The sequence below is a fragment of the Podarcis bocagei genome (assembly GCF_964188305.1).
Source record: "Podarcis bocagei genome assembly, chromosome: 7".
Lineage (NCBI taxonomy): Eukaryota > Metazoa > Chordata > Lepidosauria > Squamata > Lacertidae > Podarcis > Podarcis bocagei.
In genome coordinates, this window is record NC_138132.1 from 10,753,616 (window position 1) to 10,766,661 (window position 13,046).

General features: G+C 49.8%; 1 protein-coding gene across 1 annotated transcript in view; it reads right to left on the reverse strand.

Annotated features, from left to right (window-relative positions):
- Positions 1-6,130: 6,130 nt before the first annotated feature.
- Positions 6,131-13,046, reverse strand: part of BCL3 (BCL3 transcription coactivator) — a 32,413-nt gene continuing 25,497 nt past the window's right edge. The window contains exons 7-9 of the mRNA XM_081200347.1: positions 10,482-10,649; positions 9,518-9,638; positions 6,131-8,724 (exon numbers count right to left, since the gene is read on the reverse strand). Coding sequence (XP_081056473.1) covers positions 8,210-8,724; positions 9,518-9,638; positions 10,482-10,649 — 804 coding nt within the window. The 3' untranslated portion in view covers positions 6,131-8,209. The remainder of the gene's footprint in view (positions 8,725-9,517; positions 9,639-10,481; positions 10,650-13,046) is intronic.

Below are 13,046 nucleotides of genomic sequence, written 5' to 3' on the forward strand. Positions count from 1 at the left end.
GTGGGGATGTAGGTTTCCAGGCAGGAGGGTTTGCCAAACTGTGCCTTCCTCTTAGCGCATTTTCCCCTTGAGTTTGAGCATCTTCAAAGCCCATGACCCCTTTGGTAAAGGCTGTTCTCCAATTGGAGCGCTCACAGGCAAGTGTTTCCCAATTGTTGGTGTTTATACTACATTTTTTAAAAAATTGCCTTGAGAGAGTCTTTGAACCTCTTTTGTTGACCACCAGCATTACACTTTCCATTTTTAAGTTCTGAATAGAGTAGTGGCTTTGGAAGACGATCACCAGGCACCCGCACAACATAACCAGTCCAACGCAGTTGTTGTTGAAGAATCATTGCTTCGACACTGGTGATCTTTGCTTCTTCCAGTAAATTGGTATTAGTTCACCTGTCTTCCCAATTGATGTGTAAAATTTTTCGGAGACACCATTGATGGAATCTTTTGAGGAGTTGGAGATGGCGTTTATAAGTGGCCTGTGTTTCACAAGCAGTGGCGTAGCGTGGGGGGTGCCAGGGGTGCCGGCCGCACCGGGCGCAACATCTGGGGGGGGGAGCGCGCTCGCTGCCTCCGGAGTCGCCGAAGAGCCTCGGGCGCAGGCTGTAGCGGAGCCGCATGTCTCGCGGAACCGACGAGCTGTGCGCGCATCCGGGCTGAAGGTGCCCGGCAGGCAGCGGCTCTCAGCGCTTGCCGCGGAGGACGCGCCAGGCAGCCCCTCCTCACAGCCCCGCCTCCGCCGGTGCTGCTGCAGCTGCTGGGCCGTTGCATTTTCCTCGCCTCTCTGCCCCCCTCCTCCTCCGGGCAAGCGGCGTCGTTTGGGCGGCAGCGCCAGCGGCAACTCGCAGGTTAGGGGTTAGGGGGGGCGCAAATTACTTGCCTTGCCCCGGGTTAGGGGGCGCAAATTACTTGCGTTGCCCCGGGTGCTGACAACTCACGCTACGCCGCTGTTCACAAGCATACAGTAAGGTTGGTAGTGCAATAGCTTTGTAAACAAGCATTTTGGTTTCCCTGTGACCCTGCTGGGAGTACGAGATTCCCGACGGCTTCACTCACTAGGGTCATAGGAACATGCAAGCCCACTCACCACGGCAAGGGGGTGATTCAGCGAGTGAGACTTTACTGCAAGCACTAGAAGGCGACATGAACGGTCTTTGCTGTAGGAGTAGGGGAGAGAGGTGAAAAGGAAGTAAGAAGAGCCTTACTGAATACCTGTGGTATTTTTTGTAAAAAAAAAAAAAGTGTTACGTGGGGGGGGGAATACGAGAGAGAGACATTGCACATACCTTTGTAAATCAAGAAAATCTTTAATAAAAATACATTTTTAAAAAGTGCTCAACATAAGTTAGGGGAATGACAGTCTCTTGGGAAGAGCTCTGCTTAGCTTAGCACAACATCAGGCATATCTTAGCTGGAAGAGCCTATTGAGGAAAACACGGCGCAGGCAGGAGAAGTTGCTTTTTTATCCTGTGTAAAATTTGGACTCCTTGCTATTCCAAATACATTCATGGCCCCATCATAAAACCTGCTGTGGGGCAAAACACCAGTAAGTGCCTAAACAGCACATCTAATGTTGCCCGACAAAATCCTTAAATAAAGATGCAGGCAGTGAAAAGAAAAGAAAATACAGTAATGAATCAAACATTAAAAGCTTCCCTAAACAGGGCTGCCTTCAGATGTCTTCTAAAAGTCTGGTAGTTGTTGTTCTCTTTGATATCTGGTGGGAGGGCGTTCCACAGGGCGGGCGCCACTACCGAGAAGGCCCTCTGCCTGGTTCCCTGTAACTTGGCTTCTTGCAATGAGGGAACCGCCAGAAGGCCCTCAGCGCTGGACCTCAGTGTCCGGGGAGAACAATGGGGGTGGAGACGCTCCTTCAGGTATACTGGGTCGAGGCCGTTTAGGGCTTTAAAGATCAGCACCTACACTTTGAATTGTGCTCGGAAACGTACTGGGAGCCAGTGTAGGTCTTTCAAGACCGGTGTTATGTGGTCTCGGCAGCCGCTCCCAGTCAATTAGCTTTGTGGCCGAGTGGAGATTTGAACGCTGGTCTCCCAGCACTCTAACCACTGCACCGTGTTGCTACCCTAAACCAGTTTAAATGGCCCCACCTGGAGCCACCGCATGACATCACGCACAGACCCGGCTGACTTCAACCACAGATGTTCGGAGCTTGGAAGACAGGGCTGATTCATCCGTCAAGGAATGCCGACTGCCTTCCTCCAGGCATGTGGCTACCAGCCCTTCTTGACACCTTGAGAGTCTGAAGGAGTTGTGCTCATTCCACTGGGGTGCGACTGCGCTAGGCAGGAGCGGGTTAGGATATGCTTTTCCCAAATCAACTGTGCATTTTTCCGAAACGCAATCTCATGGTTTGTGCATTCTTTTTCACCCCGGTCATGTCCTCGTCTTTGTTCAAGCGTTACTCTAGGAAGGAAGGAGCCAGGACTGAATTTTGCAGAATCAGTGGTCTCTGAATCTGTGCCAGTCACTTCCACGGAAAGGCAACAATGTCTTGTCTTGTTTACCCTGAGTTTTTGTTTTCCTTTTTTTTTGGGGGGGGGGAATGGCGTCACAAGGTTAGTCCAAACAGACACACAAGCAGTTGACATCACTGCTTCAACTCTAAATTCATCAGGGAGCAATCCCAAGAGACCACACAGTTATTTTGAACTTGTGCAACGCTGCTGTGTGTTTGTGACCTTTATGGATTTCATATTTCAGGAACTCTGCCTGTAGAAAGTTCTAATAACTGCTAGCATTTAAAGAGCACATTTCCGTTGCCGAAAGCAGTTTGCCACAATCCTCAAAGGCAGGACAGATTTATTTATCCTGTTTTATAATTGTAAATATTTTTATGTCACACATCATTTTATTTAGAATTCCAGGGCAGTGCTCAATCAGTTGGATTAATGATAAAAAAACGTATTATCCCCATTAATGGCTATGCAGCCCCTAAACGGCCTGCTCTGGAGGCAAACAAATCGCCTCCAAAGCGAAGTGGGCCTGATTCGAAATGGTCCAAAGTGAAGCAGCTGGTCCCCAACACTTTGGACCCACTTAAAAGGGGTTCCCTGCCCCTGCACAATTTGATAGATTAAATTCTCCTGTGCCAAACTCTCCCTAAATGGCAAATTCCTGGAGGAGGAAGGTGGTTTCATTTTGTGACTGACAGCTGTAGCTTCCAACCGGGGAATGACTTTAGTAGGGCTGCCCAGTCAGTGCTCCCCCCACCCCTGTTCTAGGCAATGTGCATATGATGGCTCATGGGAGTTATAGTCCGACTACGCCTGGAGGGCGGCACACCATTTCTCTCTGCTCTTGGCCATTACTAGCTGCAGCTGGGGCCCACTGTTGCATGAGCCAGACTCATTGCACCAACAGCTGCAAAGGGAGGCAAGTGGCAGTGATGAGCCACCACATTAGCATACAGTTATGAGTTTGTGGTTGCCCAACTCCCTTAAATTCCTGGATCAAGCTAGTGTTAGAATATAATTACGGCTTGTGTTAGAACGGTACTGGACCCAATGTGTATTAAGGTGTGTGCGTTGGATGCTTTTGATCTGCTGGAATTGGCGTGTGTTAAGAGGTAATTAAGCCAGGCAAACTTCCTAAAGTATCAGACCATGATAATCCCAGGCAACCAACATGAGCTAAGAGTTAATTGCGTCAAATTTCCTTTGAGGCAATAGCCTGGGGGTAATGAGCCGTTAGCACAACACAGGATATGAGGAGCCATGTGAGATGCGAATGAAAGGGTGAATGAATAGGCCCTGCCTCTGCAGATAAAAAGAACTAAGCTCTAAGTACAGGGGTTATGTGACCTAGGAAGTCGAGATACAGAGCAAGGATCTTGCTGTGTCTATGGGAGAAGCTGGCATACGAAAGATGTGTGGCTCTGTTGTCCGTGAAGTTAACTCTTTAGTCAAGGAAACTACAAGGTGTGACTGGAAAGTTCAGTGAATGGTCACAGAAATTGGACAGCAAGAAATAGTTGAACGTACATACCTTAAAAGGTAAAGGGACCCCTGACCATTAGGTCCAGTCGTGGCCAACTCTGGGGTTGTGGCGCTCATCTCGCTTTACTGGCCAAGGGAGCCGGCGTACAGCTTACGCGTCATGTGGCCAGCATGACTAAGCCGCTTCTGGCGAAACCAGAGCAGTGCACGGAACACCGTTTACCTTCCCGCCCGAGCGGTACCTATTTATCTACTTGCACCTTGATGTGCTTTCGAACTGCTAGGTTGGCAGGAGCAGGGAACCGAGGAACGGGAGCTTACCCCGTCGCGGGGATTCGAACCTCCAGCCTTCTGATCAGCAAGTCCTAGGCTCTGTGGCTTAACCCACAGCACCACCCGTGTCCCTGTACATACCTTACAGGCCTTCAAAGTAGGCCCCCTCTGATACAATGCACCGTTGACAACGTTCATAGAACTGTTGGAAACTTCTGGAGAAGTCCTTACTGCTTTCAGTTCCCTCATCACAGCAGCTTGGGCGTGTGAAATGTTGGGAAATCTGCTCCCTTTCAGTGCAGATTTCAATTTTGGAAAAAGAAAGAAATCCGGTGGGGCCAGATTGGGAGAATAAGGAGGGTGGGACAACTCAGTAACCTCAGTAACGATTTAATGCAGAATATGCAATTCTTCTGCCATCATTCGCATCATCCCGCATCAATAACTCACGAACTCTGTTGACGTTTGGAGCTGTTCTGCTCGTCGATGGTCTGGCGGACTGAGGGTCATCTTCGATGGCTTGCCGCCCTTCATGGACATGTTTCAACCACTCGTACACTGTCTTTTGAGTTACAGCTTCATCTCCGTACACAATTGTGAGCATTTCGTGCGTTTCCGGTGCCGATTGTTATGTTCGAATATATTTCGCTGTCCGATTTCTGTGACCGTTCACTGAACTTTCCGGTCACACCTTGTAGATACAACTCAGCAATACTTCCCAGCAGGTCTTGCCTCTATGGAGCAGTTGCTAGGACTTTAAGGTTGCTGCCTTCCACCCTTTCAAGACTCCTCCTCTCTGGATGTTTCCCAAGCAGTCTCAAACTGTGCCTGCGCACCTCTGAGCTCTGTTCTGCCCTCATTATTCTGTGCATTCTTGGAGACCAGTGGGGAAGGGAATTTGTTGCAGCAGGGGAGGGAGAACCCCCAAGATTCTTCAACAGTCTATTGATTCCCCTCCTCTGCTTCAGCCTTGGAGTCTGAACTGCTCCCTGTCACAGGTTCCTCCTGCTCACTAAGCACTGTTGTCCCTTCAGCATCTGGCACCTCCTCCCAATCCTCTCCCTCTGACCTCTTCTCATTGTCCCACAACAACCCCCTGGCTTTGAGCCTTCCTCCTCTGGGATCTCCGGTGTGTGTGTGTGTGTTCCCCAGCTAGCGTTTCTAACCACTACTCTTCATCCAGCCAATCCTGGAGGAGCTGGAACTTCTTGGGAAGTTGATGTTTCATTATAGGCTCAGGCTATATTTATGTGTAAATAAGCCATATATGATAAAGACACCACAGTCTCTGTTGTATCTCAGTTTCCAAAAGGAAACAGGAACGGCTTTGGCCCAGTATACCTGAAGGAGCATCTACACTCCCATCGTTCAGCCTGTTCACTGAGGTCCAGCTTTGAGGGCTTTCTGGCGGTTCCCTCACTGCGAGAAGTGAGGTTACAGCAGGAATAGGCAAACTCAGCCCTCCTTCCGTCAGATGTCAAGGAGATAAACAACTATCTGAATTTTAGAAGGCATCTGAAGTCCTGCTTTTAATGTCCAATGTTTTATTGCTTTTTACCATCATCATCATCATCATCATTAATTCTGTTGGGAGCCACCCTGAGTGGCTGGGGAAACCCAGCCAGATGGGCGGGGTATGAATATTATTATTATTATTATTATTATTATTATTATTATTATTATTATTATTATTATTATTATTATTATTATTATTACTCCTGGTACCTCACACCACTTGGAGTGGGGTGGTGTGTAACAATACTGTAAGCACACCTGGCAGAGATGTTGGATTATGCAGTAGGAGTTGGAGGAAGTAACAGAATTCCCATTGCTTTACCTAGCAATGGTCTTTCCTCCACCCATCAGTGTTGCCTTCACCTCTGTCCCCCAAAACACACACATGCAGCTTTTGAAAGTAGAAAAAATATTTTATTGACAAATTAGGAAAAGACCCTTCCCCATCCTGTTTTTTTGCCACGGGATGAGCAGAGGGTGCTACTAGTACTTTTCAAGTATTGGTCCCACAGAAGCAGAGAAGGAACATCTGGCAAGACGATTGCAAGGGGAGGAGGGGGTTGGGAAGAGAAGGATCTGAGATCGCCCTACTGGGTGTTTTCGTGGGTTGTTGTTTTTAGGGATGTCGGTGGTGGAGCTAGGGAATGCAAGGGTTAATACCAACAAGTGCAAAGGGGAAGCTGCCTTATACCAAGCCAGGCCATTGGTCCATTTAGCTAAGTATCACCTCCACAGATTGGCAGCCGTTTCAGTCTTTCTCAGCCCTGCCCAGAAATATCAGGGATTGAACCCTGATATTTTTCAAGTGGTGCGTTTCATAGGAGGAGGTTTTCAAGACAAAAGTTGCGTGTGACTCCCTCTTTCTTCCCAATTGGCAATCTCTTTTGTAAGCTGGGCAGGAAGGACAGTCGGTCCTCGCAGGCGAGATCTGATAGCCAGGAGGACCACTAAGCAAGCCAGCAAGCCACACCTCATCCTTCCCTCCCTTAATCATCTCACTGCCCTGACTAATCATCTCCACCTCCACAACTTCCTCTAAAGACAATAACCCGCCTGGGAATTTCTGGTATTTCAGTCCCTTAAAATGCACCCGGTATTCCTCTTTCTCCGGCTCAAACTTTCAGAAAATCCCCTTGTTCGCCCCCTCCCAACTTCCTTGCATCACCTTCTTCCCTTTCCATCACCAACACGTTAACATTGCACTTCCTGAAATCCGCTGTTTTGTAAACGGCCAGGAAACCTGGCAATCGGGGCCGCGCATCCCGTTTTGCCGCCTGAGGCGAGATGGGAAGGTAGCCCCACTTCCTGAGCCGTCGTGCTGCCTCACTGCTGCTGGTTGGGCGCTGGTGAAATCGGCAAAAATCTCACACACTCTCCCTGGAAACCGCTGCTGCTGCTGCTTCCCCACCTATAGTGGAGGGGGCAGGAACAGGGGTGGGTTTTGGCCTTTCAGATTCCAGCGGTGCCCTGTAAGAGGCCAAAATTCGGTGCCCGCCTGCCTCTCACCTTCTGTTCCGCTCAATTCATTTTGTGATGGTTGCGGTGCCCCCTAGACTTCCAGCCCAGTGCGGGGGAACCAGTCACAGTGCCCTAAATCCGCCTCTGGCAGGACAGGGTGCGACCTTTAAATATTTGGCTGCCTCTGGCCTTGCTGGCAGTGTTACTGAGCAGAGTAAGGGCAGTGTGTGGGGAGAGTAGACTGAGAGATACAGTCATACGTCAGGTTAAAGTGGCTTCAGGCTGAGCGTTTTTGGGTTATGCTCCGTGGCGACCTGGAAGTAACAGAACGCGTTACTTCCAGGTTTCGCCGCTCGCGGAGATGCTCAAAATGACGACATGCGCATGTGCAGAAGCGGTGAATCGTGACCCGCGCATGCACAGGATGCGTTCTCTTCAGGATGCGAACGGGGCTCCGGAACGGATCCCGTTCTTATCCAGAGGTACCACTGTATCTTTAACTTGTGCCTCCCAGCTCTTACTGTTTTACATTGAAAGTACTGTCAAATTTGGACTACAGCGCTACCTTTTAATGGGGTGTGCAGTTTCCACCTCCTTCCAAACGTGCAAAAATAGCCCTGTTAGGTAGTAGCCAAAGACGCGGCAAGAACTGAAAATGGAAGGCTGTTGGGACTGTAGTTAGGGGTCAAGCTGACCGGCCTACCACAGCCCATAGGATCATCTCAGCTTTGTCATAGAACTGTAGAGTTGGAAGGGACCACCTCCCTTGTCCACCCCCCTTGCAATGCAGGAATCTTTGGCCCAACGTGAAACTCGAACCCACAACCCTGAGATCAGGAGTCTCATCTGTCAGAGCTGCGGCCCTCTGGGTCCCGAAGCCGCAAACAAGTGCCATTTTCACGCCAGGAACCCATAGCAGCAAAAGTCTAGGACAAGTTGGCCCTTTGTTGCCTGGTGACGCAGAGCATTGAGTGGGAAGCCCCCTGTGTACAGGATCCCTCGATCTCCTCCTGTCAGCTGCCGCCAGGACCACTGTCTCTGCTCTTTGGCCACTGGCCTTTGAGGTCGGCGGCTGGCGGGGTCTCAGAGTCCAGCAGCGTCTGTGATTGGTCCACCTCCACGCCCCACGGGTGAATCCGATTGGCCTGGGGCGCTGCGGGCAGGGATATGACGGAATGCTGAATGCTGGTGGGAAGCAGGCAGAGGTGGTGCGGCGAATAGTTGTGGCTGGAAGACGCGAAAGGGTAGAGGGTGGCGTGGAAGGCGGGATCCACCAGGCTCTCAGCCACTGGCAGGAAGAACTTGGGCATCCCTGGAAATCCCATTGGCTGCTCCGGTGTGGGCGGAGTCGGGCTCCTTTCCAGTTTCACCCCAGGCAAGATGCCATGTGTCAAAGGCCCATTGGTCAATGCGGTGCTCTCGGGCTTCTGATTGGCCGAGTTGGGGGACTGCACGGCTCTGTGGGGTTTCGGGGTCTGGGCGGGGCTAGGGGTGGTGGGGCAGGAGTCGGGTGAAGCCCTCAGCAAGCCTGGAGGGAGACAGAAGCACAGAGGAGAATAACGCAGTCAACCCAACAGGAGAACTTAATTGGTTAAAAAAGACAACTTAAAATTCAGTGGAATTTAAGCTTTGCCTATTACCAAAGCCTCAACACTTCTCTGAGATACTAAAGGAAGCATAACATAACTTGCTACTTAGCAAAAACTACTGGGAGAAAATTTTCCTATGGGAAATCATACATTAAAATCCTAATAGCCTCAAAACAAATAAAAATGTGTACAGTCGTACCTCGGAATTCGAACGGAATCCGTTCTGGAAGTCCGTTTTACTTCCAAAATGTTCGGAAACCAAAGTGCGGCTTCCGATTGGCTGCAGGAAGCTCCTACAGCCAATCAGAAGCCACGGGGGATGTTCGGGTTCCAGAGAACATTCGCAAACCGGAACACTCACTTCCAGGTTTGCGGCGTTCAGGAGCCAAAACATTCGAGTCATAAGGCGTTTGGCTTCCGAGGTACGACTGTACTCAACTTGCTGTCCTGTCAGTTATTGGTGAGGTGTTTTTTTGTGGGGTTTTTTAAGTCCCCATTGGTTAATCAACTAAAGGTTTGGTTGATTAATCTACCAATGGCAGAGTTCAGCCCTACATGCAGGATACTCCCTGACCACAATTCTTCTCGCACACCGCTCCCTATCTGGCATGCGTGTTTGAGAGTATCTGTTGCCTCAGATGCGAATTCTCACACCCCTTTTAATCCAGGACTGAGGCGACTGCAGGATGAAAACATGAGCAGCTGTCTCGCACTTGGGGAGAGGTTACTCACCAGTGTGGACGGGTCGGATACCAGGAGAGCTGGCATTGCTGGTTGCTGGGGACGATCCCTCGCGGATGTTTTCAGGCGGCGGCCCAGGGCGGGAAGTTTTTCCTCTCAGGATGTCAATCACCTGATGATGGGAGAGGCAGGAGAGATTTAAAAGAAATTCCCCAACCGCTCAGCTCGCTCGCAAGACGTCACCTTGAACACCAGGTGCCCTGACAGGTCCACAAAGCAGCCACTCTCTCCCAGAGTGCCAATTCACCTTTTAGATCTCCCAGGTCTTATTTCCTAAACTTGTCAGTTCCCAATGCGGTGCAACAGCTGAAACTGTGAGCAACGAACTGGAAGGTTGCGGGTTCAAATCTCGCCTCCGCCAGGAGCTCACTAAGAACCCTCAGCTCCCAGCCTCAGGCTACCCTTCTGAGATACAGGGTTAACAGCACTGACCTACACTACAGGGTCAGTGAGATAACACATGCGCAGTCAACTGAACAATCTAAAAATTGCTTAACAGGTGGCAGGTGTTGGTGCCCATGGACTAGGGTGACCAGTGTTAGAATTCCTGCCCCATGATTGCAGTCATGGGACTGTTGTCTATCACATGACGGTATATGTTTTGACTCCACAGAGTGGGAAGGGACGGAGACAGGAAATTTGTGTGACTGTGTTCTGTGAAGTGGAACTATTGTCCTTTGTTCTTTTTCTCTTTGCTGTCTGATGCTAGAGAGAGAGGGAGCCATGTTGCAGTGCTCCGTGTGTGTTTATATGTAAATAAAGTAGATTAGCCAAAATGCTGAATTGCTGAGGTCTGTCACGTAAACTGAAAAACTCTGTGGATCCCTAAGCGTGCCGATGTCTGTTGGCATTGGTCGCTGTGATGTTCGGGCTGAAGAAAGCTTATGAAGAACCGAATACCAAGCTCCGATGGAGGCATCGTGAAGTTCCTCTGTCTCTCTGTGTATCCTCTCACCCTTTTATTCTTGGCCACCATCAAGGGGGTGTCGTTGTGGTAGTTCTTCAAGCTGCCATCTGCCCCGTTGCGCACCAGGAGACGCAGGGTTTCCAGAAGCCCCCGCCCGCAGGCCGCATGGAGCGCTGTGTTGCCCCCGTACGACTGAGCATTGACGTTGGCTCCGTGCTGCAAAGCAGGGGAGAAACATGGACACATTAACAGAATGGCTGGGGCAGATTTGAGGGAATCTAACGCTCCCACATGGTTAACAATAAGAGAAAATCCCTGGGCAAGGAAGCCATTGGGGAAAACACTGGAGGACAAGGTCTGTTAGGTTTACTGGCACTGCAGAAATTTATCCGGTGATGCCACAGTCAGATTTGAGAAAATATAAGCGTCTCCACCTCGTTCTGCCCGGACGCTGAGGTCCACCGCTGAGGGCCTTCTGGCAGTTCCCTCATTGTGAGAAGCAAAGCTACAGGGAACCAGGCAGAGGGCCTTCTCGGTAGTGGCACCCACCCTGTGGAACGCCCTCCCATCAGATGTCAAAGAGATAAACAACTACCTGACATTTAGAAGACATCTGAAGGCAGCCCTGTTCAGGGAAATTTTTTAATGTGTGACATTTTAATATATTTTTTATCTTTGTTGGAAGCCGCCCAGAGTGGCTGGGGAAACCCAGCCAGATGGGCGGGGTACTACTACTACTACTACTACTACTAATAAGCATTTTCCACTTAAGTATTATTTGTAGGCCTTTTGATTCTGGAGCACGCAGGCCGTTTCTCCATTTTGGACTGGGGTCTACGCAGCGCCAGCCGGCTGCCCAGCCAAAGGTCGAGATGCCACCATGCCCATCTCACATACAAAAGCTGAACAGGCCAGCAGCTGAATCTTGTTAGTGGCAGGGCATCATCCTCTGGAGGGCACCGATATAACGGACTGGCTGGACGCTAAGGAATGGTGGGAGGCACCAGCTGGGGAACCCCCAAGGGGAAGAAAGCTCAGAGCCAGGGGATTGGTGGTAGGATGACTACGAGTGGTTGGAGGGAGAAGACTGGGAGGCAACAGGGCTTAGTGAGCAGGAAGAGGCTGGAGCAGAGAGCAGTCCAGAATCAGAGGCAGGAAAGGAGGGGGACCAGGAGACAGAGATGCTGAAGAATCCAGGGGGTCTCCCTGCCTCCTGCTGTGGTAAGCTCCCCTCTCCCCTGGTCTGCCAGAACTTATTATTGTTGGGGGGTGGGTCTCCTACTGGACTGTTTTTGTTTTTTTGTTTTTACTATGCATTTTATGATTTTATATTGTGATTTTATGTCATAACTGCCCTGTGACAAATTTAATAGATGTAATACAAAATACATAATAAAAACAAGAACAATCCAATAGCCGCCGCCCCCACAACACATTTTAAAAGGGTATTGGATCAGCCAAAGGCTGGGTTAAAGAATAATTTTTTTGCCTGGCGCCTAAAGGTTTATAATAAAGGCACCAGGCGAGCCTTTCTAAGGAGAGCAATTCCACAAATGTAGAAAAATGACGAGGGCAGAGCAAAGAGAGACAAGACTGTAGCCTTATGAGGCTTTGCCCTTGGGTGGGAAAAATATTGCGCCTGGGAAAGGGAAGTGGGAGTCAACAGACACTCAAGGAATAGTTTCGGAGAAAAGGCTTTTATTTCTACCATCCATGAACTGGTAGAAGGAGCAAGAGTGATAAGTCACAAAAAGCATGCATGAAATTCACAGTCATGTACACAAACATATATACCCCTTTCCAGTTCCCTCCTCCTTTCTCCTCCCTCAGGAGTCCTGCCCCATGTTGAGGTTCCTGAGCATGTACAGAAAGCTGTCTGGGGACTATTGTGGACTCTTGGCAGGAAAGGGGGTGAGGGGGTTTTCAGAGTGTTCCCGTTGTTTCATTCTTGTGCTTTGGCCTGGTTCCCGGAGAGAAAGCAAGTTGCAATGTGGTTCTGAGAAAGGCCTGAGAAGACAATGGGCTCTCTTCTCTACCTTGTTGCAATCTTTTTAGTTACAGCAAGCGGAATGTTTCTGATGCTTAGCTGCTGAGAAAATGATTTTGAAAAGCTTTTGAGAAGCTCTGAACCTGCTTGGGGGGGGGTGTGACTTCGGGCCTAGGTGAGGTCACCTGTCCTCACCTTCCTTCAAGACGAAGGAGCCTCAGGTTGGGTTGCCATATGACCAGAATTTCCTGGACCTGCCTAGGATTCCAGTGACGGAATCCAATGACAATTAGCGCCCGGGGGGGGGGGGGTTGGGAAATTGTCAAAATGTCCAGGATTTTGAAACTCCCCCCCCCTCAAAAAAGCTCAAAAACATCTTTAAATATGGCAACCCTACCTCTGGTTTCTGGGGAAGGATGGAGAAAGGAGCAGTCGGAAGGTGGTGGAAGAACCTTCAGTCCTTGCAACTGCCTAGTTGGGACAAGACGTACTGAGAAGAGTTGCTGCAATCACTAGGCCTGAGCTGTTTTGGTTTCTTTGAATAAAGACTTAACCTCACTGACACCGGTGTTGTTGTTTTTTTACTCTTATCTCTGACCTTCTCCTGACTCCGGCTCCTGACAGAC